Source organism: Platalea leucorodia (genome assembly GCF_965183815.1).
Source record: "Platalea leucorodia genome assembly, chromosome: 2".
NCBI lineage: Eukaryota > Metazoa > Chordata > Aves > Pelecaniformes > Threskiornithidae > Platalea > Platalea leucorodia.
In genome coordinates this window covers 116,281,271-116,307,584 of record NC_138824.1, presented here as the reverse complement: position 1 = coordinate 116,307,584, position 26,314 = coordinate 116,281,271, and the positions used below count along the sequence as shown (strand labels likewise).

Sequence of the window (26,314 nt, the reverse complement as noted above, 5' to 3'; positions counted from 1 at the left end):
CTGTTTGGACCTAGACTGGTTGCTTTTGGTCTTAACTCCCTAATGCAATTTGCTACACAGACACTTGAAGCAGCACAAGGAGGAGCGGGGGGCAGAGGTATGCATCTTGGGGTAGGGAAATGGAGAGGGAGGAGGGGGACGTAGTAATCAGTCTTCCGATGGCTTTCTGCCTTCTACCTTCAGAAACTGACCGTGGAAGTGCAGTGTGTTCAGTTGCTGGTGCTCAGATGGATGGGGGGTCATTGCTGAGAGTGACCTGCTACTGCTTGAGAGGGGTGTAAACTACATGGGTAGCTCTAGCCTTCTAGGACAGCCAAATGTGGCCCAAAATTGATTTAGAAGGCTGTCCTGGGAAGGATCAGGATCATTCTGCCACTGATTCTCTTGGTGAACTGTGGAGGGAGGCCTCCAGCAATGATTGCAGGGGTATACCCAAACTCCCATGGAAGGATTTAGTGTTAAGTCACTAAAGAAAAGGGCTTCATTATTCTGAAATCTTTCTTCCAGACACATCTCTATGCATACCTTGATTTGAACAAGCAACCCTTTAACACTACTCACAGACTTCCAAGTTTTGACGAGACCCCAAGCCTATGTGGGTCAACTGAGACCTTGTCAAGATAGGTGGTGTGCTGAGATTTGATGTCCCATTCCAACAGTGGGGTGGGTGAATTTCAGGGCCCTGCTGTAGGAGAAATGCAGACCCAGGCCTGCCCACCAGAGGAGGGTACCTGGCCAGAGCTGGGATGTAAGCCAAAGGAAAGGTTCCTGTTGGCACCAAAGCAAACATTTCTGTGTTTCTGAAGGATGAAAGGTTCTTAGTTTAAGAGTAATTCATAAAAGATTCATGATGCAAAATTGAGCTAAATTAATTAAACTGAAAATTAATTCACTGGGTTGTTTTTTCCACTGAACTTTTTTTAATAGGGTTGTTCAGCTGTGCAATGTATTCGATTAATACAGTGTGATTTTGAAGTTAAGGAGCTACCTGCAATGTAATTGTTCAGGCCTAGACCTTTACTTGTCGATAAGGGCTTAATCCTCACACTTCCATCTTTACTGCTGTTGGGGTGGCACGTAGCGTCAGAGAGAGGGTATGACTGGGTTCCTGCTGTAAGTAGGCAGGTGGGCTGCTAGAACACGTGCTCACCTTTGGTTGTCTCTGCAGAGCAGATGCAGGACCTGTGTAATGCTCATAGGCAGGTCCCAGCGTCGTCATCTGCTGATACATCTGCCTGACTCCCCCTGGCATCGGTGGACATGAAAGGGAAGAATAATCTATTTGTTTCTGGCATCCCAAAGTTAAACCCTTTTGTTTCTTTAACACATCTGAAGCTACACTTCTTGACAGTATAGGGATGTCCTAGCTTTAATTCTTCATTATGTATGAGGAGAGGCCAAGAGGAGTGGCTTTCTTCAACCTTAAGAAGAGAAGGCTAAGGGGAGACCTTACTGCTGTCCTCGGCTCTCTCACGGAGGCCGTAAAGGAGATGGAGGCAGACTCCTCTGAGACATGTGCGCAGTTGGGACGAGAGGCAACAGGAACATGGGATATTAGGAAACGTGTTTTCACCATGCAAACCCTGGGGCATGGGCGCAGGGCTCCTGTCCTGAGCACCCTGATCTAGTTGGCCCAGCTTGGAGCAGGGGTTGAATTGAATGATCTCCCATCGTCCTTTCCAGCCTATAGCACAGCTCTGTGCCTGAAGGCAAGGCTGTCTCTCACACGATAACTTTGTGCCATCCAACTTATGAATGCAATTTTCTTTTCGTTGGAATTTGCAGCATCTTATAACTCCTCCTTGCACGTCAGCCTCAGGCAGCACGTGGCAAACTGCCGCAGAGGCAGCCCAGGCCGTGCTTGTCCATGCTCCCTGGAAGAGGCTGGTCAAAGGCATGTGAGCACCTGAATATCCGAGTGTGCCAGAGAGGAGGGGAGGGGTGGCTGGCTGAACTGCGTGGGGTGCGGGGGGCGAGGGCGGCAGGTAGGTGTGCGTGGGTACTTCCCACCGGTGTGGGGCAGAAAGCGTGGCTGCTGCCGGGTACTGGGGAAAGATGGCAGCGAAGAGCCGGGAGTGATCCCAGGCCCTTCGTGCTGGTCTTGGTCTGGCAGCTGCCGATGTTTTGGGTCAGCCTCGATCTGTGCTTTCCCAGATGTGGAAGATAATCAAGAAGTAGTACCATGAAGGGCAAGGGGAAGGAAAAGCATTCCTTCCAAGGTCACAGAGACTACATTTGGTTTTATTAAAATTGTCATTGACTCATAATTGTCCTTATGGAACATTAGCTTTGAAATTTCCTGCAGAATCAACTATGTGCAAATCACTTTGTTCAACCAAACTTTTGACCTTTTGAAAAATACATTGTGAAGTCCCAGGACACTAGGTATTTCAAACTTCAGATTTAAATCATGAAGCTATCCCCTCTGGCTAAAAAAAATCATTTTCTTTCATCTAAGTTGCGTATGGCAACTTTTCAGTTAGCCCACAGTGTCTTTTTTTCAATAAGGCTTTTATTTTTTTCCATTTATGAAGATCTGATATGAGTGTAGAAACCAGCTGGCCGAGTAAGTTGGATTCCACCAGAAGGTTTTTCAGTGACTTTAAGATGGTTGTTCCCAGACAAAGGACATTAACATAGTTTTTAAAAAGTTGTCAGTTAAGTATGCGGTAGGAAAAAAGCTAAGTGGAAAAAATTAAAATAAACAATAGCATAATTTGAAAATAGTCAGGGAGGGGTAGGCAGGAACCACAAGAGACATACTGATTTAGAGCAGTGGTTTTCAGCCTGTAACCTGCAGATTTCTCTGCTCTGGGAGCTACTTCTGAGGGGTCTGTGAGAGGAGGTTAGGGGAAACATGCGCAGATATGCTTGAAAAAGCAGAAGACTGCTGGACTGGGGAGAAAATATCTAGAAGAGTGAGTTATGATGGGAAAAAATGGCCATTGCATGTCTCGGGAGAGCCAAGTGTTGCATGCTGCAGAAACAGGCCAGCCAGCAGCATGCTTACGCTTCGGCACTGCTGAGCCTGAGCTAGTAAGCAAAGGAAACTGTGCTGCCTGGGGATCCGAGGTGCTGTACCCATGTACTGCTGTATCATGCTGCATGATCTTCCTCCATCTTTTTGAAAATAGTCTAGGGTTGTCTGCTTTCTGCATTATTGTATGGTACAAATATGAAGATTGGAGGGGTCACCATCTTGATGACATATACTTGAACAAGATGCAAGCAATGTAGCCTTTATGGACACACTGAGATGCGGCATTCAAGGTAGCAGGTTTCCTCCTACTTCAGGGCTTCAGAACCAACAAGATTGTTTTATAACTAATGCCACTTTTTCGGCAAGTTGCACAAGACGTCTGTCATACGAGATGTCAGAAGATGTTCCCCTCTCCTCCTTGAGTTAGCCCCCCTTGAACTTTTTATTTCTCTTTCAGAATAGAAGAGATCTCTACAAGCACCTACTTTTGACAAATTTAACATAACTCATGTTGACATCCTCTCTTGTTGCTGTCAAATAGGCTTTTGTGAAACTGAATTAAGGCTTTATAGGGAATTGAATAGCTGCCTGTAAAGACAGGAAAGAAGGCACCTCCCAGTATTTGAAACATGTGACAGAATACACACCGAGTTCTGTGTATAATCAGGCTTTCATCTGTATCCTCATGAGAGTTGAAAAAAAAAAAATTTGCAAAGAGTTTATAAGGTAAGTTCTGAACTGACATTCTTTTGGTGATCAGAAATGAATTGTTACTTTAAATGTCTATGAAACAAGTCTCTAGTGGCACTTTCAAAAGATTTTCTGTGACACAACCTGCTTCTAAATGTGTTTCATAAGACTTACAGATGAATTGCTGCTGCCACATAGGAACGTGGGTTTTCATTTTTTAAATGTCTTGTCATTGCATGTGAGCGTTCATATTGAACACACTTCTGTGTGCTCTAAAAGCAAATGCGTTAGGACTAAACGGTCTGTTGGCAAAATTTTTATAATATGCTGAGCAGCAGATTCTTTATCAAAGGTCAGAGATCCTGAAGTTGCCATGTCTGTGGAGGAGAGGTTGGTTCCCTCTTAAATTAGCATCCACTGCAGAAGCTCTTGGTAGAGGCAAGTCTGCAGGAAAGCAGAGCTGTGTGTTAGGAGACACTGGCAGAAGCCAACTGCAGGATGAGGCTCTGCAGCTGAAGTGGTGCTGTAGGCAGTGCTAGTCAGGATTGGGTTTGTGCATAGGGCTCCATAGGGCAGATTGCTCTGAGTCTTGCTCAGACTTCAAATCCATCAATCGGAGCATAAAATTCACTCAGAAGACAAATGGAGGGCAAACAGAATTGGGAAAAATGATAAAAGGCACCACAGAGGGAAAGAGAAATTTCTGAATATGTTTATTTTGCCTGACCATGTGTTATAAATGGTGTAAGTTTTTGTTGGGATCTGTGGCTCAAATCAATGTGAGTATAGGACCCCATCATGCTGGGCTATCCTTGCCATCTCTGTGTAGGCAATATTCTGTAAAATTAACTTATTCATCCCATTTCCGGATGCTTTGGGTTTAAGAATTGATGAGTTCATGAGAGAAATTTGAAGGCAAAGTTGGATGTGGGAGACGAACAGAAGGACATTTTGTAAGTTTGTGTCAGAGTGCTAGTTCTTGCCACATGTTTATAGATAAATTCTGAATTCTTCCCACTGCATATTAGACAAAATATCAACAGCAGAATGAAAGATGCTCAGTAAAAGTTAATTGTCATCAAGCTGTTTATTCAAAATAATGCCTTGATTGTGGTGGAAATGAGTGTTTGGTACCTTGCAATGCCATTACTATGCTCACTTTAAATACATATCATTACAGTTTTCATTTTCAAGAATCCACAAAACTTGTTTGAAGGATTGGTGCCAACCTCTGTTCTGTTTGTTTGCTTGAAATAAATTTTATCTGGACTCAGGACAGTTGTAGACTGACTTTTACTTTTGAGGTGGCCAAAGTATGGGAGAGCTGATGGATTTTGTAAAAGCTTAATAGTGATTATTTAAAACATTTTGATCCCATTCTGACTTAACTGAAATAGGAGACGTTACTCAGTAAGGTTAATTCTGAATGAGAGCATGATCAAGTCTTATATTCGTAAGACTTATTTTTATTATGGCTGTGACTGATGATGAGTGAATATAGTATACTATAGAACTCAGCAAATCCTTCTCCTATGATTTTTAGGATCTCTGGAGCTTTGGAAAATATTTTCTAATGTAGAAGAGTTTTCTGTGAGGAAGTGGAAAATAATGTTGGTTTTTGTTGTTTTTTTTTTAAAGAAAAACAAAAAAAGTGTCATTTGTTTTTTCTCTACTACCCTCTCTCCAGCTGTGTTTTGTTTTCTTCCACTCAGGAATGTGTATGTTTCTTTAAAGAGATGTGAATGCTGAAGACAGCAACTTAAACAAATGGTGTGTGTGTTTAGCAGCTACCACTGTTGGCGTCTCTGGAAGCCAAACTAGTATTATAGAAGACTAAATGTAGGCATCTAACTTTGCAAATGCTTGGGAGACATGGTGTTTACACACGACTTTCCTGTTTCCTCTGCAACTTAATATACCTGTCTAATAAAACCTATATTGGGATTCTGCTGTAGCCTTCATCAGGGATTACGATGAATTTAATCCCAATACAAACTTTATTTTCAGGTTCTCACAATGTCTAAGTTCCCATATTCAGATATTTTGGCATTAGCCTAAATATACCTGGCAATGTAAGACATGCATATAAATGAATTTATATCTCTGTTTTAATGTTTATAGATATGAATAATTTCACTTTTAGTTCACTTTTACTCTTTGCATGTCCAAACACTGCACAAGGAGGGAGTTTACTTGTGATTTTAAATAGTATTAAGTTCACCCTTCAAAATAAAATTAATATCAAAGTAAGAATCTGGCCCTCTAAAACCTTGACAGAAAATAGATTCTATTTTAGATTGGTAAGTCCATTCCATTTTTATATTTTTCTATACCCATTGAGAGACAACACACTCAAAATCCATACAGACAATATTTGAAGTTGCAGTTACTAAATGATACTCAAATAAACCGAATTATTTATTTTGCTATTCAGTTTTCCTTAGTAAATTTATGTTCTGTTTCTCACTTAAATTATTTGTCCTCAACTCTAGAGTTGTAATAAGTTCTCAATAAATGTGATCTAATGGTAAGCTGCAGAGCGTTTTAAAATGCTTTTAAGATATTTTTTACATATTGCAATGCTTTTATATTAGAAATCAAAATCTTGGCTAACTCTTATTTTCAAGAGACTTTTCTGAAAGAAGTACGACAATTTCCCAGACAGGTGAATGGCCACTTCCAGCCACCAGTTTAGCAGACATAGGGTCAGACTGGATAAGAGTTTGAAAGGCTTTGTTCTTAGTTTAGGTGGGAGCTGAGGCAGAATGGAGTTTAAGCACAGTGTGAGCGTCTGCTTTGTCCTAAGGTGAAGAATGGAAAAGCTGATGGTCATGTTCCTATTGTCACTGCCTGATTTTTGTGAGAATTTTTTACCCAACAAAAAAAAAAGTGGGGGAAAGGACAGAGGCATTAGGAGGAAAGGTGTGTATTTGTGATGTCTGTTAGTTTTAAGAAAGAAGAAAAACTACCTTTTTAGAAAATTGAAAGTGACAGGCTCTGAATTAATATATCAGAAAGAGCAGTGAAGGATCAGGATCATAGTTTTTCCATGGTGATTCTTTCATTTGTTAGTTTTTGCATTCACTTTTTTTGCTACTAAATTTAAGACTGATGAATGGCTAGATTTACCAAGTCCTTGTCACATTTCTAGGCTTCTTATTTAGGTATTTCTTCCAGCATTCAAGCAGTCTTCATTCTTACCTCATCTCCATTCACTCTCTGCCCTTACCTACCCTGTGGTTCAGAAAGCATTCCCTGTTGTATACTTTCTTTTCTCCACATGTTTTGCTTCTCCTACTCCTGTTCCTTAACAATGTCTTGAAAGCTTGGGTAAAAATTTAAATTTCAATTCAATATTTTAATGAACATTAGTACAGTAATTATTTCCAGTTTTAAAGTATAGGCCTGCTTTAGCAGGGTATAACATCTTCACAGAAGTATGCTTATTTCTGTCACTGCGAGTGTTGACTTGCGGTGGCATTTGTAAATAGTAATTCCATTGCCTAGTAGAAAGCAAATGCTAGAAGTTGGTTATAGCAACATCTACTTTTTGCTTATAGTTTAAGTTGGCTTTTTCAGTAAAAGGTAGTGTATGTATCATTTTTGCACAAACCCATATTTAGGAAGAGCAGAAAAAGGAGGAAAATAGTGTTGCGTGCAATCTACAGTTTGTGCTAACCTGTGGAGGAAAACAGTATTGTACATCATCTACAGTTTGTGTTAACCTTTATTATCACACTAGCTATTTAGATAGTCTTTTTTGTGCTGATAATGGTGATCCTTGTTACAGGCAGATGCAACAGAAGCCAGAAGCACCTGCAGTCACTTATGCAACATATCGAGGTTCTGCAAGGATTAGGCAGCTACTGAAGAATCAATCGGAAATATCTGAAAAAGGAGAAGAAAGTACTGAGAACAGAAATGGTTCAATGGTCAAAGAAAATGGAGAAATCCAAACAACTGTCTCTCCGAAATCAGGACACTTAATGAAAGAAAATGGTGAAGATGAGGGTAAAGATTACGAAGATGATGTCATAGTAAATTCTTATGCAGTTAAAATGGAAGCGAAAAAGTCTGGTAAAGCTCAGCATTGCTTGGGTAGCAGTAAACGTGAAATAACTGCAAAGACCACTACTTCATCTACTGAATCATCTCATGAGATAGACTTAAAACATACACCTGCTTTAGCTGCAACAAAAGTTAAAAGGACATATTCACTGGATTCATTACTGTCATCTAGTAGTAGAAACAGTGAGATCCTAACCAGTTCCACTTCCCAGATTGCTGATTCCCTTAACGTGAGTTCTGCAAGCGATTTGGTTGGAAAAGAAGTTGAACTGCTGGGAGAAGCAGAAGCTCAGTTTCAGGCAGACAAAAATGGCACTTGTAACTTTATTAAAGAAAATCATTGTAGTAAAGCAGCTAATAAGGAGTCCACAAAAGAAATGCAGGATCATTGTTTACGTTCACCCAAATCAGAAAATAAGACAGTTAATGAAGAACTACAGGTGAGTAAGGGAGAATATTACTGTAATCATCAAATGGATAGTCACTCGGAGCTAACTTTGGATGTCCAGATGCTTCATTCGAGGACCGCTACATTTCAGCAGCAAGCAGATCAGTGTACAGGTGGTGCAAATAAAGATAGTGATCAAAGCATATGTGATACACAGAAAATTGTGGCAGCTGTAGAAAAAAAGCAAAATCCACAGAACTTTCTTGCTACTGCTCTTTTACCTTTTAATGAACAAATACCCACTTCGCTTAGCACGGAGTCCAGAGAAGAAAAATGTATAGCCGCAGATAATTTAACTGCTTCAGTGTCATCTATTAAAAATTATGAAGATACAGTCATGGGCAGAAGGGCTTGTAATGAAGAACTGAGTGAGTTAGGGAAAGCAATGCACATACAAAATGATCACCAGTTAGTCCTTGTGGAGAATTCTAAGGATACTGCCACATCGCAGACTGGTTTACCTTGTCTAGAAACTGAGGGTGTGGAAACAATGAAGGTTTTATCTGAGGTTGCAGTGGAAAACCTTGTCAATGTATCGTCTTGCATCCATGGGAGTGTGTGTGTGAAATCGCATTCCCATGAGCTGACAGCACCTCTCTCCGTTACTTATGAGTTGCCTTTTGAAACTGGAGGCTCTTGCTCAGCTCCTCTTCATCCTAGTTGCAAGACCGAAAATAAAGCTATAGGGAAAAGAGAAGTCAGTTTAAAAGATGTGAGAGAGACTGTTTCTCATCCTGATCTTGAATGTGAGAAGAGCAAATCCTTTGAGCCGGTAGAGATGAGCCTCTCGGAAAGCTCAGTTCCTGTCCGCAACTGTGGTCCTGTTTCCCTTGAAACTGTTCAAGATGTTTTTGCCAAGGCATTAATTACACTCACAGAAGATAACACAGCAAAGCCTGCACCTTGCCCTTTAATCAGCATTGACAGGACAGATGATCGTACTCCTGCTGCTTCTAAAATCGACAAGACTGGTATGACTGAAGTTGCTCTTGTTCCTTCTGAGTGTAAGGATTGCGTCTCTGAACTTTCCTCTCATATTTCTAAGTCACAAGAAAACATGCTGGAGGTTTCTCATTCTGCCTTGAGGTATCGAGAAAGGCCTTTGACCAACAATTCTGCTTTCATGTGTGAAAAAGACGTTGATGTAGACATCCTTTCTGAATCTCCACCTGTTTCTGAAGATAGGTGTATTAATTTTTCTTCCAAGAAGGAAAACGGTAATAAACCTAAGGTATCACCCACAGTACTTGATTCTTCATCTGACAACCAAGGAAAAATCCCTTCTCCTGCCACTAGCTCTGAAAATGGCCAGATTGCTACATGGTCTGCTGCTTACGAACAGGACAGCTTTATTTTTCCAGCTGCTGAGTTTAGGAGCATAATCCCTGAGGACAGAATGACTGAGGTGCCACCTTGCTCAGGAGACCCAAGAGCTTCGTGCCCGGCTGGTTCTCTGGAACCTGAACTTACTCCAGCTATGCTTGATCGCTCTGCTGCTGGAGTAGATGCGGGGGGTGTTTGCATCCCCAGGCCCTCTTCACCTACTCTGGGATCCAGAGAAGCCTCCAACCTTTCCATTTCTGCCTTGGAAGCATTGGGCGTTGCTCAGCAGAACAGTTATTCCTCCAGTCACAGAGCTGGTGATGGGGCAGAGGAGGCCTCCTCCACACAACAGGCTGACGACGGTGTCTCAGCAGAGGCAATGCCATCACCCATCTGTCCTTTGAAATCTTTGGAAGTGGCACCCGAGTCAGCCTGTACTGAGAGTGTGGGCAGAAATGCTGTGGGACAGGTGAATCTGGGTGACTGTGCTTCTGCTATCTCAGAAGCCCCTTCTGTGACAGATGATCAAACAGCTGCTGCACCTGCAGAGTCAAGTGAGCTCCGTTCTGAGGAAGTATGGGAAGATATCGATATGGAGGGCCAAGAACGTACTAAATTCCAAGATGCTGCTGTTTTGCTTAAAAAAGCTGAGGAAATAGTGGACTCAGTTTTACACTTGGCTATAGAAGAAATCATAGCAAAACAAGCCATTGGTATCTGCCAGCTTTGTGGGAGCAAGGATGGTTTAATAAATGTGGATATTCTAAATGATCAGAAAGCTGGAACTGTACAGCTGGAAGCAGAAGAAATCCAGTCAGCTGTGCAGTCATTAAAACATTTTAATGAGAGCAGTGGAGGAGGCTCATCTTCATTTACAGGAAATGAAACAGTGGATACAAATAATCAAGATGAAAAGATACTACCTTACATCCCTGATAAAATTGACCTACATAGTGCACTAGCACTAAAAGCAAAAGAAATAATTGATGAAGTCATTAACTCAGCCAAACAAAAACTGGCATCCAGTCGGTGGCAAGGCAGTGAGAGTAAAAGGCCTTCTGAAAAGGTTGATCCTAAACCTAAGGCTGAAACCCCAAAGATTTTAAACACAGATGTGAAGTTACCTGCCAAAACACAGGAGCCAACAGAGAAGGTGGAAACTCGGAATATAGCTGTAAACTGTGAAAAGGCAGATTGCTCAGGTCCTCCTCTACTTTCAAATAGTACGGAAAATAGCATAGATTGGCCCCAAAGAGGTGAGAAGATACCAAATAATGCATTTACGTGTCAAACAAATGGATTTCTACCCACTGGTAGTTTAGCAAGGTCAGAATCAGATCTTATGACATCAGCTGAAGAGAGACACGATAGAAAGGTGTGTGAAAATCCGGCTGCAGCAGAGTTGTGTGGCAAAGCTGGAGTATCAGCCACTAGTAGAAAATCTGATGGATCTTTACATTTAATACATAGAGATGCTACTGTGACTGCAGAGATGCTTCTGTCACTGCAGTTAAAAGATTTGTGCAATAATACAAATATGCCAGAGTGCACATTGCTGCCAGCTGTAAATGTTAATTTGTCATCTTTTATGCCTGATGAAGAATGTATCAGCATGCGGAGCGAATCCAAAGACAAAAGCAGTCCTCGGGATTCTCTGGAAAGCAGTGCAGAGGACAGTCCGTATGAACACTGCGGAAGAGAGGCTGCAGAAGTACCTGCACAAGTAAAAGCAACCTTAGAAGACTCGAAGGCAGTGGAGAGTGAAGAGGAACTAGCAGAAGGGGCAAGTGAGATAGCAGAGGTTAATGCTGGATTAAATACACAGTTCACTGTACCTGGATTGTCTGTTACTGGAGAGGACGGTGAAGGGGAAAACTGCTTCAATGTAGTTTTTGCCCAAAATAATGAGAATCCAAAGCAGCTACAAATGAAGGATCAAGACATGAAGAGAAATTATCAGCTTGAAGAAAATGGTCTGGACTGTAGCGATGACATGAAGGAATCAACGGATCTTTTGGCCTTTTCTCCACTAATTGAACAGTGGGAAAACAGTTCTTTCACTATCATTTATGAAGGTGCCCTTCAAACTGAGAACAAATCTGTCTCAACTGATGATATGCAAACTGGTTTGCTTTCTTCTTCTGTTCTGCCTTTGGATAATATAGAGCATCTAATGTGTGAAAGAGCGAAGAATAAACATGAGCCAGCCTGTCTTTATGGGAGGGATAACAAGTTGAATGAAGCAACAGATAGCCGTAGCTCGGAGTCGTTTCTGAGCGTGGAGGCCAAGCGCTGTAGAGTATATCCTTTCTCTTTGTCTCCAATATACGAAGATGACAGCTCCCAAGAAGACTTACTTTCCACAGACATGTCGCCAGAAGGCCATCCTAGTGGAATATCTAAAGATAATGTTGACCACGCTTCTGTGCTGTCCCTTCTCCAGTCAGTTTCTGAGCGCTTACAATTTACTACTCAGTTCAGTAAAGAGGACGAGGAGGAGGGAGTGGAGGACGAGGAGGAGGAGGAGGAATCATCATATGAAGAAAATATGCTTGATGGTGAGAGAGAAGAAGAATGTCTTTCCAGTCAGTGGAGAGGAAATTTAAAAACAACCCTTCGATCAAATGACCAGACTAGATCTTTGTTTCCTGAACAATCACATCTTCTTTCAAAAGAACAAATTGACTCTAGGGAACAACCAGAACTATTTCCAGGTGCGGCTTCTCCCAGTCAAACACCTTGTAAGTCAGTTTTGCAGAAAGCTGATGCCGCTCTAAAGCATCCTTCTACAAGTGTATACTACCAGTATTTGAAATCTGCCAGCAGTTGCTCCTCTGAGAAGGTGACCAGGTTTGGAAGCATTCTCCAGGATATGTTGCAGCCAAAGATTCATCGGTCTCAAGACAACTCCATGCCAAAACTGGGAGAATTGTCAGCGGTAAGATGTCGTGTCACATAATATGAATAATCACAGTGATTAGCTCAGATTCAAAATTGCTGTCTCCCTATTCTCTTTTCTCCCTTCTTAATTCTTTTATCATAAGTGAAAGTAATTAGGCTAAGATCATAGTTTAAAAAAAAAAAAAAAGTCTGCTGATAAAATAATTTTAAAAACGTATTCTTGGTTCAGCACACAGATGAAAGTGACTTAATGGTAAAACAGAAGATGTGAAAAGAAAATATAATAGGAAAATATGCATAATAGCAAGTCTTTATAATAGCAAAACACAGACTTGTCCATGCTAAGGACATTTCAACCTGAAGATGATGGAATTGCCTTTTGTATGAAAATTTTTCTTTCATTTCTTCCACTTCTGAGATTAGTAGAGCTGTGTTGTCCAAAAAAATATAAATATCTGCTTACTGGGCTATTTGATTGTTTCATCACAGAGTCTTCTACAAATTGTAGCTCAGTTAGCAAGTAAGATAGCTGCTTCCATAAATGAGCATTTCTTTTTTTAGTTTACTTAAAGCAATGGCAGATGAGGGTATGGAAACAGTTCTTCCAGTATTTAGAAACTGAAAAGGCTGTATAGACCAAATGTATAACTGAAGAATAAAGTCTTTCCATGATGCTGGGAATATTTCAGTCTGTGTTAGAGGTCTGTTTTGGTTTTGCTACTGTTAAGACATGCAGTTTATTGTTTGCTGGGAAAGGGTCATACATTTTCAGAAGTTATAACTTCCATAATAGTTCTTCCTTTCTAGCACTTGCTGCTTTCTGCTGATTGATTGATTGATTCTGTTAATCTGTTTACACCAACTCTGAACCACAGTGAAACAAATCTTGGTTGTTTCTGCTAGTGACAGTTGCATAAATTTATAGGAATAGTGGACCCAGGATAATCTGTCTATGCTTTGTGCTACTGTTGTAGATGTTAATAGTTGTTTTCCATGTCTTTTTAATTTCAGAACCTCATTGACAGGGCAAGTCTCAAATACAATCCAAGACCAGGAAAGGTAAGCAGAGTTTGTGTCACATAGATCAACATGATAGATGGAATGATTTGTTATACCAAAATTTTTTTAATGGAAAGCCTCTGAAGTTATTAGTCTAGTTTTTCCGTATTTTAATGGTGCATATGCTTGCACATGCTAATAATGAGATTATATTATTAAAAATGCTGCCACTAGTAACTTTAGTGTATTTCTGTCAGCAACTGCTGTTTTAGTTCAGTAGAGTGTTTCATAAAAGAAGAAAATGTGTAGCATGTCAGTTGAGTGAGCACAAAATGAAATAGGTTTTATTCCAAGCGAAAAATAACTGTCTGCACTGTATGTTGCAAGGGGCTCTCATTCGTATGCATTGCATGTTGTTTCAGATTATTATTTATGGTGACAAAAGTAAACAAGAAGTTCATTCTGATGTGTTAGATACCACGTCCTGGATCTTTCCCATTGGAGCATTGCTTAGGATAATTAGAGGATGGTAAGAAATCAAGGTCATATTTAAATAGAGTCTTTCCAAAAGACTGTATACGTGTTTCTCTTGTATTTTCATTTCTTTTATTTATGACACATGTCTGATCTGCAAGAGTGTCTTTTTCTTTTTTTATAATTACACTGATACAATGAAAAATGCATGAAACAAGGCTTCAAATGCTGCAGTACAAAAAATATATATTGTTTCTCCTGGGAACTAGCTTCAAACAAAGTTACTAATAGAACCACAAGTAAGTTGTGATTTCTTGCCTGAAGTGCTGGGGCAGTACAGCCATAATCAGCACTGGAAGCATGTGTGTGCCAAAAAAAATGTTTTGGGTTTTTTTTGACAGTTCAGTTTCATTATACAGTATCTATTGCAAAAGGACCATAAAATGAACAATCTCAGCTGCTGTTTGTAATGTAGTGTTTAGATGAATGTGAATGCAGAAGGATATAGAAGTACCTTTAAGGCAGATTTTGCAAGTGTTTCTCGGTTTGCTTTGGGAAGCTGGGGCTGGGACCATGCCAGTCGTTGCATTGGAATTTTATTGGTGGCACTTATCGTGAATGTTTCTGGCTGTCAGCCATAGCAACAATGCGTGTCACATTTATGCAGTTTTGAGGCAGCCTTGTTTGGTTCTGTATACATTTCTTTCCTGTCCTAAGAAATATGGAATGCCATTATTAGTATGTTTTATGCCTTGCATAGTATCTGCCTGAACAGAACATGTTTTGACGTGTCAATTAACATACTTGTTCTGGTAAAATAAGGCTTTTTATTTACATTGTGTTTTAGCTGTATTTTTATACAGTTAATATTTTAAGTTATGTTAGGCTATGTCCTGGAGGAGAACTGTGTATTTTACTTTTAAAGCACAGAAGTACAAGCCCAATATTTATCTAAAGTGAATGTGACTACTGAGGGACAGCATAAGAAAAGTCTGATAGTTGGCTTGTTAAGAAGAGCTCATTACTGAGCTTTCCAGCAAATGTACTGTATAAGGACAGTCTTACCTAACAGCAACAACTCCATTCATGTCATCGTTATTACAGTTGGATTTTTTATGAGAAACCAAAGTTCCAGGGTCGGAAATATGTACTAGAAGAAGGAGAGACTGTGCTGGATCACCTTTGGGATCTTCCGGGCGTGAAACATCGTCGAAGAAACATCACAGTTGGTTCAATCAAACATGTAACAAAGGTATAGACTTTGCTAATAATATACTCGCATAAATAATTAATTTCTGTTGGCAATAGTGGTGTATTACTAGCAATGGACAATGTGTGTATGCTGTGTTTCTGATTTTATTCAAATTTGCTATGAATCACATTTTTCACCTTCAAGATAAATTCCAGGGCTTTTACTGAGCTAAATTTCTCTTTCTTCCTGAAGGTAATGAGCAGATGGATTATCTTGCTCTGCCACCACCTTTATCTGACACAGTGACTCCCTTCCTTTTAGATGTGTGCCTGTCCAGTTAATTGAAATTAAATGGAATCAATTCATATTTTTCAAAGAGGTGTTTATCTTAAGCTTAAACTACCTGCTGTGTTTGTGTGGCTTCTTTTTCAGAAGTTAGTAGTTGGGTTTTCAGTCGCGTTTGTACAGTATAGCCTCCAAAGATTACTGTCGCTCCTTCTACAGCTTTGTGCTGTCTGTAGGGGTTCCACGTGGACAAGTGGTACACCTACAGCATCTGGCTCTGCGTACAGCCAGAAGTTTAAAAGGCGTTTTGTTGAAAAGATAGGAATCAAATGCCTAAAACTAAATATAATGCATCCATTGTTATTCAGTGAATGAGGAATATATTTACCAGATCTTGTGATTTAAGAAGACTTAGTGCCCTTGTTGTTTAGCATAACATTCCAGTTATTCACAGGGCAGTGGCCCTTTACTGCAAGGGAATTATCGTTTGTATCACAATGTGAAAGTTTTTCAGAAAAAGTGGTGATTCTCTGTTCTCTGCTGGTATAAAGGTAATTTTAAAATTCATAACCTTTTTGTCATCAGGACAGGGGCATAATGTCGTAACAATTAGAAATACCTTTTCATTCTCTTAAAGATTCAAGATTTAATAAATAAATTCAAAAGAGGCTGGCTGAGGGCATGGATAATGAAGTTAACGTTTATTTGAGCTAAACAAATTAAAAGCATTTGACCAATATGGAATATGAATATTGATCAATAATGTGGAAGGCAGCTAAAGAATTAAAGAAATACCACAATAACATGTGGAACTATGGCCTGAAGCTGAGGGAAGCTGGGTGTGCCTTGGGTATCAAAGAAAAGCCTTGGATAGGAAAGACACTCTGGTTAGCTTCATCATGCTTGATAAAAATCTTTGTAATACAGCTAAGTAGGTGTGCGTGTTGTTGTTCTTCCAGCATGTGGTTTATTTGTATGGAACGCAGATGGAAAGCTTTGTTGCAGTACATGAGTTCAGTAATCAACCCTGTTTCTCATGTAACTTAGACCGCTAGCAGATACGGTTGGTTGGGAGGACTTTTGCTGTTAGTCCCTAGGGCTGTATGGAGCTAGTGTGGGTGTGGAACTCATTAAGCTAGGTTTTGTCCTCTAAACCTCGACTCATGAAAGCATCCCTCTTTTTTTTAGGTCATACTTCAGCTGCTGTGGAACTACTTTTAGAAGGTAGTTTGCCAAAGTGCTACCTTATTTGTTTATTTTTTGTGAAAATATAGGCATTATCTTTGATAAACAGCTGTTTCTTTTTCAGGCAGCTCATGCCTGTGTGATCTGCAGGATCACATCTTTTACTGTCATTCTCTTTTTCACAGGCTGGGTAGCTCAGTGGCTTTTCTCCTGCCTAGTTTGGTCATACTGGCTGTGTGTCCAGGCTGTCTGGCTTGTCTTCTAATTCTTCAAGTGGCTTTTTATGGTGCTTGTTTAATGGCTGCTCAAATGCCTTCAGTTAGCCCATTTGAAAATTGGCTAAATATTTGAGAAGAAAATGTCTTGCGAAGAAGAGAAAAACAGATGTTTACTAAAGAAACTGTAGGAGGTACATTTAACGTTATTTTTATTTCTTACTGGCAGATGTTAGTTTGCTGAGAAACAGTCTGCCAGTAGCTTCGTGCTCTGATTTGGCTTCAAGCATCCACAAAAAGCAGAGGTTGTGTTACTGTTGTGGTTAGCTTGTGGCTTGACTTACTGTAGATATGCATTATATGTAGGCATGTGTGTTTAATTTGAAGGAATTTTGGAGGTGGGGGAAAGATCCCAAAGGAACAGATCATGCAACTAGTAAAATGAAGACCTGTTTGAAGTAATGAGGAGTCTGAATTCTACTAAGGCAAGTCAACATGAGCCTAAGCTAGCAAAATCTGCTTGAAAACGCAGGTTCAATGCAGGTCCTGCAGCACAATCTGTTTAGCCAAGTCAGTTCTCTGGTCTACTGCAAATGCATATATTGATCTTAAGGAATTGGAGGGCTTTTTTGTATCTGTTTCTGGAAGCCCAAAGAGAGTGCTAAGTGTTACTTTCTCAAAAAACAAGAGCTGAGAAGAGTTGCTGATGTTTCCATTCTGGTGTAATCTTGTAAACCACTATTTTGCAAGGTGACAGGAGATCTGAAACAGCATTTTATAATCTCCATCTGCAAGATGATTAGGCAGGGAATACCTAGATTCCTTGTGGACTCCTTAATCAAAGCTCTTTGTAATGGGAATGTTCACAGTATTACACGAAGGTTGTGTTTCTTTTGTTTGTGTGGTTTGCTAGGTGAAAAGAAGTTATTAATTCAAGCAGGGACTACTTTGTCAGATGCCATAGGAAGACACCCAGCAGCTTCAGATTGTCTCATTTGCTAGTTGGTATTCACAGGAGAGTAATCATTAATTTCTTTACTATTATTTTATTTTACTACCAGCCCTGTTGAGTTCTGTAGTTTGGTTTGGTGGTGATGGGTGGTAGCAAGAGTGGTACAGAGCAGGAAAACTGGGAGAAAGAATTATGAATGGGTAAAAAATGCTGGAGGACCAACAGAGAGTAAGATTTAAAATAAAAAAATGCTGCAGAAACTGACGTCCTAAGGACAAACTGTATATTAAAAGTTAAGATGCGTGTCTAGACTGTATTAAAAAGCAATCATGTGAATACCAGAACTAATTAGGCCTGATTTTCAATAGATTCTTCTCTCATCATTGTTTTGGCATTTAGTTTAAGAAGCCAGACTTTAGTCATTCTTTGTCCTGTTGTTGACATAAAAGGCTACCCCATTTAAATAGGCTATTTTGATCACTTCAGTCACCACAGCTTACAGCTCCAAGGAGAAGACCTAGCAGTGCTGAAATTGTCTATGCCTGCTGGTGCTGTTAGGGCTGTAACCCTAGATCCAGAAGAAGGGTAAACAGCCAAGACCACCTTGAGGGTGTTGAAGGCTCTGGGTCTCTCACTTATGGTGGAGCTCTTGGTCGGACTAGAAAAATGTCAGAGATGCCACTGAAGAGTAATATTTAATGCTAAGGTCTTGAGGGTCGTCTTAACCCTCTTCAGAAGAAGCCTTAACCTTTCTGCTGAGGGGTGTGTTGCTGTTTTGGGAAGTGTCTGTTCTCTGCAAGCTAGTGCAAGTGTTCCCTGTGCTTTTGTAAACATCTCGGCTCCCAAAAGACCATGAGGGAAGCACAAGCGCTCCAGGATGACTGCGTAGAGGTAGGAGGAGAGTACCACAGAGTAAAGGAAGACAGAGTGGGATGCCTGGAGGCTGTGACCTACCTAAGCATTTGCTGGTTGTGTATTATCATTGGAAATGAAAACAACTACCTAATCTGTTTGCTGTGCTTTTTATTCTGTTTTTGCCTGACGTGTCAGTAGGATAATGAATATGGCATGACTTTTGGCTGCTTGTGATGGGAGTGGCAGGGCCGGGGGCATATAGGGAGGAAACTTTCCAGTTTGGGATCTGGCCTGAAACACTGTGGTAGCAGTTTTGCATGTGGGTATCTTATTTGAAAATCTTGACGCCTTGTAAATGAAAGGACTTTGGACTGAAGGATCTAGTTCTCAACCTGAATGCTATCATATTTGTGTGGTTTTCATTTTGTTTCTAAAGATGGTGGCTTCACTAGGAGTGCTTAAGAAGCCTCTGAAAGTAATGATGCCTATTAAATATTCTCAGGCAAATATGAACATGCTAGGGCAAATATTTACCAAGCTAAAGTTTACATGCTTAAATTATATAAATTGATGGCATAGTACTTGAGTGTACATCTGCAAATCCATAGTGTTCATCTCGTACAGCAATACTAAATTTTACCATTTTCTGCAGTCCGTAAATTAATATATGTAAATTGAACTCAGTATTTAAGTCAAAATGTATATTTGTGATTTAAAAAAAATCTGCTTAGAAAATATAATATACTTCTTGCTCAAACATATTACCTTTAAAAATAGATAGTTGAATTGCTTTTGATGAAGACCTCTGTTTACTATGTGACGCTTTATGGAAGGATTTTGTGGACTTTTGTGGACTTTGTGGATCTAGTACACACAAAAATGCCATCGCAATGAGTAGAGGTTTTTTTATGACTGTCAAAATCTGGCTGGAGAGAGATGCTGATAAATAGGAGAGATTTTATTATGAGTGCTTGTGCTTTACCTACCCTTTGGAGAACTGCTACATTCTTCATCTCTTGAGGTGGAGCCTGCCTCGTGAGCTTCAGGGTCAGGAAAGCAAACTTGAAAAGAGAATACAGACTGGCTTTTTCCAATCTTCAAATGAAAAAACAAACAAACAAAAAAAAAACCACCACAACCTGCTACTGAATTAAAATTAAACGTACTCCATCTCATATTCTGTCTGAGCCCGCAGGCAAAGATACTTTCTTTTGCCACTTGTCTAGTCTTGTAGGTACTTTGCTTCAGAATTTATCTGAAACCATTAAGAGTCTAGCATCGTTATTTGTGGAATTCTCCTAAGTGCAACTTCTGATTTTACATATCAAGCTTTATTGTTGGATTCGCAGATTTCAGCCATATCATGTATCAAGTATTATTAGGAAAAAAAAAACCTAACTTCAAATATTTCTTAACTGTGATTTAATAAGATTCATATACATATGAAAACTATGAGGAGACTTTTTTTAAACTTGTCTAGCAATACACCTAGAATTGAGGAATGGTGTTCCTTAGCATTTTGCCACGAAGTAGCATTGTACTAGAAAATCTATTATAATTGCCACATTTATTGCTGACAGTTAAATAACTACTGAAAGAACTTTGCTAACCAAGAAAAGGCATGTTTCTAGGTGGGATGTTACTCCATCATTTGGAAGCTCCACTCAAAACCTGTGTGAAAAAGGAGAGCGTGCAGGTGTTGTCATGAGATGAGGTGCTGTAATTTTAAGAGCTTTTGTGCTCTGTTGCTGGGTTTCTCTGCAAGGTCTTGTGTTTTGCCTTTCGAGTTTGGCAGAAGCCACAGGCGGTGTGGGATCTTTGTCATGATGTGACCCTGCCTGGGTCTCAACAAATGCAGTAACCAGGTGCTTCTCTGAGGGCACCCTCAGGGACAGCTTCTCATTCTTCTTCTCCAGTGCACATGCAAGGGGCATCTTCCTTCAGCCACCTTTAGGACTTTCGGGATCTCTTTATGCTGTCCAAGCCCTTTGGCCTAATGCAAATGGGCCTGTGGGTCAGGAGGGGAAGGGTGCTGTGAAGTTATCACTGAGGACTGAAGGTTTCCAGCTACAGCTGAGCAAACTCTGTAAGCACATGAGCCGCATTTCACCGTAACGGGAACACTGTTCTGTAACGCACTGCTGAAGCAGGGCCGTATAGAAGATCCTCGTTGATTGATGATGTGTTTGAATGCTGGGAAAGAAAGTATTGGTAATGCATTTTATATAACTATTATGAAATGAGTGTGGTTCAATAAAATCTCTGGAAATTCTAGAGAAGATCATGTGTTCAACAAGTTGTTCTCCAGCATGGTATCTATCAGTAGAAAACCTTCAGTAAGGTAACAGAGGTTGTTGCTCTGTAGTAACAGGAAAATTGCTTAAGTGTCTACTTAACAAAACAAATATTTTCTAGTGCTGTTGTTTTTTGGGGTTTTTTTTTGTTTGTTTGTTTGTTTTTGTTTTTGTCTAAAATGCTGTAGATTTATTTAGCATGACAGAAAATTGAATTCATACAGCTTGAAACCATAGTTGGATACATTACAGAACCTAATTATCCCTGAGGGAGGGAGGCAAGAATGTAGTAGACATTTCTAGAAAGTTTTAGTTACATGTGCATCATATGTATCTATGTGTGTGTTATGGAAGCACTGTCATTAAAAAAAAAAAAGTCAGCATGGTTTGTCTATCAGTAAATACTGTCAGATCTTTTACTTGGCGAGTATTTAAACTGAGCTTTTTGAAAGTAGCCCAACAGGCATAAATGCATAGTTCGTCTTTGAAAGTTAGCAGGAGCTGGACATTTACTTCCCTTAGCTTTTCTAAAAATTCCAGTCTTCATTTAAAAAAAACTAAAACCCTTCCCTCATACGAAGCCTGGAGTTAGGTTAGAAGGGTGAGAAGACAGGGGGAAAAAAGAAGGAAGCGTTACCGGTCCTTCCCCCACTGCGACGGGGCAGACTCTGGAAGCGCGGATCAGCCTCACCCTTTGATTTGTTTCCGCAGGACTGTGGTGTTCCAGAGGTAGAGTTCTGCCTGGCAGCTGGTGGTACAGAGGGACTTCCTATCTGCGTACAGGGTGCGGTTGCCAATTTAGAAGAACTGGATGTTGAGAAAAACCCTTATATAAGAGTCAAATCAGGAGTGTGAGTACTGAACCTTTTTAATAGCATTTTGCCAGCGGGTAGAGGGGTAACATCATGGGATGAAAGTCTGTCAGTGACAGGAACAATATTTGGGGGGGTTTACAACAAATCAGTTAACATACACTAGATAATCCCAGCTCTACACTTCAGCATTGTGCTGTGTGCACTCCTAGTAGTGGAATCAAATTTTTGAAGGCATTTTTCCTCTAGTTGCTCACAGAAGTCTTCTATAATTCCATCTTTGAGTAGCTTTATAAATAGAAGAAGCAGCTTAGCTATAATTAGCTTTTAGTTCATTGGACAATAGATACTGTCTCCCTAATCACCCACCCTGTTATAACTATAACACTATGACTGAATACCAGAAAATGAATATTACGTCATCCAAACATTTCTCAAGCTACAGCCGTATCCTGACTTTCTGGAGAGAGGTGATGCAGTATGATATGGGCCCCTTGGTAGCCCAGCATTCCCTGTATTGAGCAGAATAGCCTGTTTCCTGGGTAAATGGCCAACACTTCACAGTTCCTGAAGTTTGGGAGTTCTGCACCTCTTCTCATAAATTGTTGCAAAATGACATTAGCTATTCTGTTACAAGACTCTTGAGTTTGCCTTTCCACGTAAGCCAAGCCGTCCTTCCCACAATCTCGCAATATGTCTGTGAAGCTTGAGGTGGTGAAGGAATCAAAACCAGCCCTGTCTTAGTTTTGATAGAACTTAGTATAACTGCTTATGGTCTGTGTGTGTAGTTTTAAGAAAATCATCTTCCATGTGGCTCAATGCCTCCTCCTCCTCCGTTCCTTATTTGGTCTACTAATCCTGTGTCCAACTTCTACATTCAGTTTTCTTTTTGATATAAAACAGTCTGAAGGAGTCTCAGCATTTTTAATCTTCATGTCAAAATTACAGTAGCCTGCTTTCCAAAGGAGCGTTGTAAAACATGGCATTTTAATAACTTCCACTGAAAAAATGAAGTGGGATTAATGTTAGAAGCCTTTTAATTCCTAAGGTGACAATCCTAGGTAAAATTTGATGCAAGTGTCTCATCCTCAGTACTGACATTGGTTTTGTATACTCATAGTGTAACAAACTGGCTGCTTAAAGTAAGTGAACAAATTGGTCATTTTCTGCTTTCATTTATGTTTAGCTTGGACTGAGAAAAAGTATCTGAGATCTTCTTAGCATTGATGTTGCCAGTGTATTTAAATATAGCTTTGTTTTGATGTGATGGCAGTATTTAAAACATGTTATCTAGCTCTTATGAATACAAAAAGGAAGATAATAAGATCTTTGTATTTGTAATCTATCTAATGAGATTAATAAGTCCTTTATCCTTATTGTTATAGATGGCTTGCTTATTCAGACTTTAATTACAAGGGAGAGATGAAGGTTTTGGAAGAATGCAATTTACCATCTGAAATTCCTTCAGCAGATGTAAAATCTCTGCGTCCCTTAAAAATGGTGAGGACTTCAGAATTCCCTAATAAGTTGTGTGCCTTCCTTTTCCCATTGTTGCTTCCCCAAAGGTTTTGATCTAAATATAACTTAGGTTCTAACATCCTTTCAGGGTTAATCCTTATACATGTAACGCTCACCTCACGCCACAGTGCATTTGTAGTGTTGTAATGGCACAGCGGTCGCCGCGGCTTGCTGGGCTTCTGCATCTGCCCAAGTAAGACCACGTAGTCAGAGGGAGCGTCTGATTCACTAGGACATCTTCCTGAGAAACTGCTGTTGTTGAGTGGAGAACAAATAAGACAGAACTGAAAGGCTCTTAATAGTATTGCAGCCAACACCAATTCATTAACTAAAAAAGCTCTTCAGAAATTGTTTATTTTCTTTTCTTAATGGTACAGCTAGGGTCTACTGGGGGTGGAAGACCAGGTGAGGAGTTTATTACCCAGTAGTATGCCTGTGACCACACATTGCACAAAAATCTTGGGAGGTGCAGCTAATTTTTGTTTTGATAGACAGCATGCAGATCTAAATATGAAAGAGATGTGGAAGGGTATAACACCTAATTCTACTGTACACATAACAAGCCTACAGAGAGAGAGTCTAAAAGCCACAAAGGAATAAGACCTGACAGCTGTCTTTTTAGTCACTCATGGGAGGTAGGTGTCTTACTCCCTCACAGAACATCATTCACTAACATTTCCAGAGAAAATGCATTTGTTTTATTTGCTCTTTGACCATAGACATGAATATGTCAGCCTATATTTTCCCACTCTTCTGGTGTTTATAGTTTCTTAGTGTTTCAATATTTGTGCTTAAGAAACTTGAAATATCTACAACAAAGCTTTAAAAGTTAATTTTAAAAATTGGTCAATATAAATCAGTTTAAAAACACATAGTAAATATTTGCTTTAGATTGCTAATAGACAAGGAAGGAATATTTTTAAATTGCTTGCACCCCTACAGGCTTGTCAACGCACTGATTTGTTTGTAGGTCAGATTTATGGTGTCCCTGGCCTTTATAAATTATCAGACTATTTAAACTAGTGTTTGATTTGGCCAACACTGAAAATGGTGAATATAATTACAAAGACTTCATGCTCTGATCATACTATAAAATATGTGTCAAAGCATAACTTTAATTTTTATATAAATACCTTTCCCCCCCCCGTCTTTTTTTTTTTAGGGTGGACTAAAGGTACAAATGCCAATGAATGTCAAGGTAAGCACTGAGGACATTGAGAATAAAATATGAGCACACCGGACATATAAAACCTTTATTTAAGCTGTTTTCTTTTTGTTGGGTATGGAATGTTTGGTTAAGTATTCAGTGTTTGCTGCTGGAGAAAAATTCACTAATGCTGTCAAGTCCACTTTCTTACTAGTGTTCCACGAGATGTAAAAGTAGTAGTAGTTTGGGTTTTAGATATTAGGAGAATGTGAGTTTGCTATAGAAGAATTGTAAAGCTTTTACAAAATAAAATGAGCTTTCCTGACTGACACATCCGTCAATGTAATGGAAAAGGATCAGGAGATATTTTCCCATTTACCGTACCAAGCTTAAAAAAAAAAGGAGGGGGAAGGAGGGGGGCAGGAATAGGATCCTTCCTTCCTATACCCGATCCCAATACAAGAGTTGAGTGAGACCATGACCCTTTTGTGATTTGAGAAGCAGAAAGCTAATCCAGAGTTATTGCTCCTTTTCCCTTCTTTTTCTAGTTCTCCACAAAAATGCTGATGCTTTAGGTAACTTTTAATTATACAAATACATGCAAGACTCAGGCGTTTTTTTAATAAATATTGCAATAAATATTAATACTACTAATAGCTGATCTGTGTGATTAGGCAGATGAGGAACCTCAAGAGGGTGTTAACTGCAGTCACTGAAATAACTTCAGCAAGGTATAAAGAAAGACCTCTTGTCTGCTTTTGAAGGATAAAGCTCCGTGTGTCTAGCTGTGACCAGGTAGGATTCAGTGCAGGCTAATATACGCTGCCCAGGCGCAGGATTACAGGAGAAATCACAGTCATATAGCTGCAGAGTGCGTTTATGTATACAGAATTGTGTGAATAAGTATCCTTCTGTGGAAATGTCTGCAGGTAGCTTGACAAGCCTATCTAAATCCAAATAGGGTCTCTTCAGCTTCTAGGGCACTCAACAATCAGAAGGGCTGAGGAATGAAACCCTGAATTTTCTTCATAGTGGTGGCTTGTTGGAGGGGGGAAAAAGGTGTCTTCCCCATCCTGTAGCAGTACACACACCCAAACTTCAAATTACTATTCAGGGCATACTCAAGGCATTGTTCAACATCATGTTTTCTAGATAATAATATATGAGAAAACCCACTTCGGAGGATGGTCCAAAGAGTTTTCAGAAAACATCAGTTCTGTCCCAGCTCTGTTTGGTTGTGAAGAGGAGTTTCAGGAAATTGGATCAATACGTGTAATTGGTGGAGTGTAAGTATATTTCACTTCTATATTTATTTACTTTAAAATAGGAAATCATAACTAAATGTGAAGAAGTGCTAGCTAAGGGGTGATTAGAATCTCTCACTGGTAAAATATTTTGAAAAGAAAGGAATATATATTTCTTATGTCAATTATCAGCCTTTGATAAAACAACCTCTCCATATGGCTTATCTATCTAGGGGAATATAGGAAGATAAAACTAAGTGTGTGAGAGGTGCGAAGTCAGCGTTTACCATTTGAATGCCAATAAACTAGGGCACTTTGTTCCTTAATGACATCATTCAGACAGAGCTTTAATTTATATTGCTTTATACTTCTGATAGTCTCTACTTAATTTACTGAAATGACCTTGGGTAGGTGTGGTCAGTCTTCAATTTGACATTTTAATGCCTCTGAAGTCTCTAAACTGTTTTATTGTCTTAATGGTTTTCCTTTGCCACCCCTTGCATGTTGTCTGGAATTAAGAATCTACCCTTATTTTCCTTCATTGAGGCCTCAGATTGATTCTGTGTTGCCCTGCCCCTCTCATACGCACACACACGCACAAAAAGGGCTGCATAACACAGTCCTTAGGTGGATTGCTCACGAGGTAGGCTCAGCTATTCTAGAGAGCTACCAACTCCACGCATTGTTGTTTCAGCCTCTCCCAAGACCCAAAAGGGTAGGACTGTTTGAAAG

The 26,314-nt window shown here is 39.8% G+C and overlaps 1 protein-coding gene across 6 annotated transcripts in view; it reads left to right on the top strand.

The window, feature by feature from the left end:
* Window positions 1-26,314, top strand: part of CRYBG3 (crystallin beta-gamma domain containing 3) — a 95,331-nt gene that overhangs the window by 35,791 nt on the left and 33,226 nt on the right. For all 6 annotated transcript variants that reach the window (XR_014230895.1, XR_014230896.1, XR_014230897.1 and 3 more), the window contains exons 4-11: window positions 7,461-12,447; window positions 13,422-13,469; window positions 13,832-13,938; window positions 14,988-15,135; window positions 21,573-21,712; window positions 23,059-23,173; window positions 24,354-24,389; window positions 25,491-25,624. Coding sequence is in view for 2 of the 6 variants with exons in the window: in XM_082338024.1 (XP_082194150.1) it covers window positions 7,461-12,447; window positions 13,422-13,469; window positions 13,832-13,938; window positions 14,988-15,135; window positions 21,573-21,712; window positions 23,059-23,173; window positions 24,354-24,389; window positions 25,491-25,624 (5,715 nt within the window). In the remaining 4 variants the exon portion in view is untranslated. The remainder of the gene's footprint in view (window positions 1-7,460; window positions 12,448-13,421; window positions 13,470-13,831; window positions 13,939-14,987; window positions 15,136-21,572; window positions 21,713-23,058; window positions 23,174-24,353; window positions 24,390-25,490; window positions 25,625-26,314) is intronic.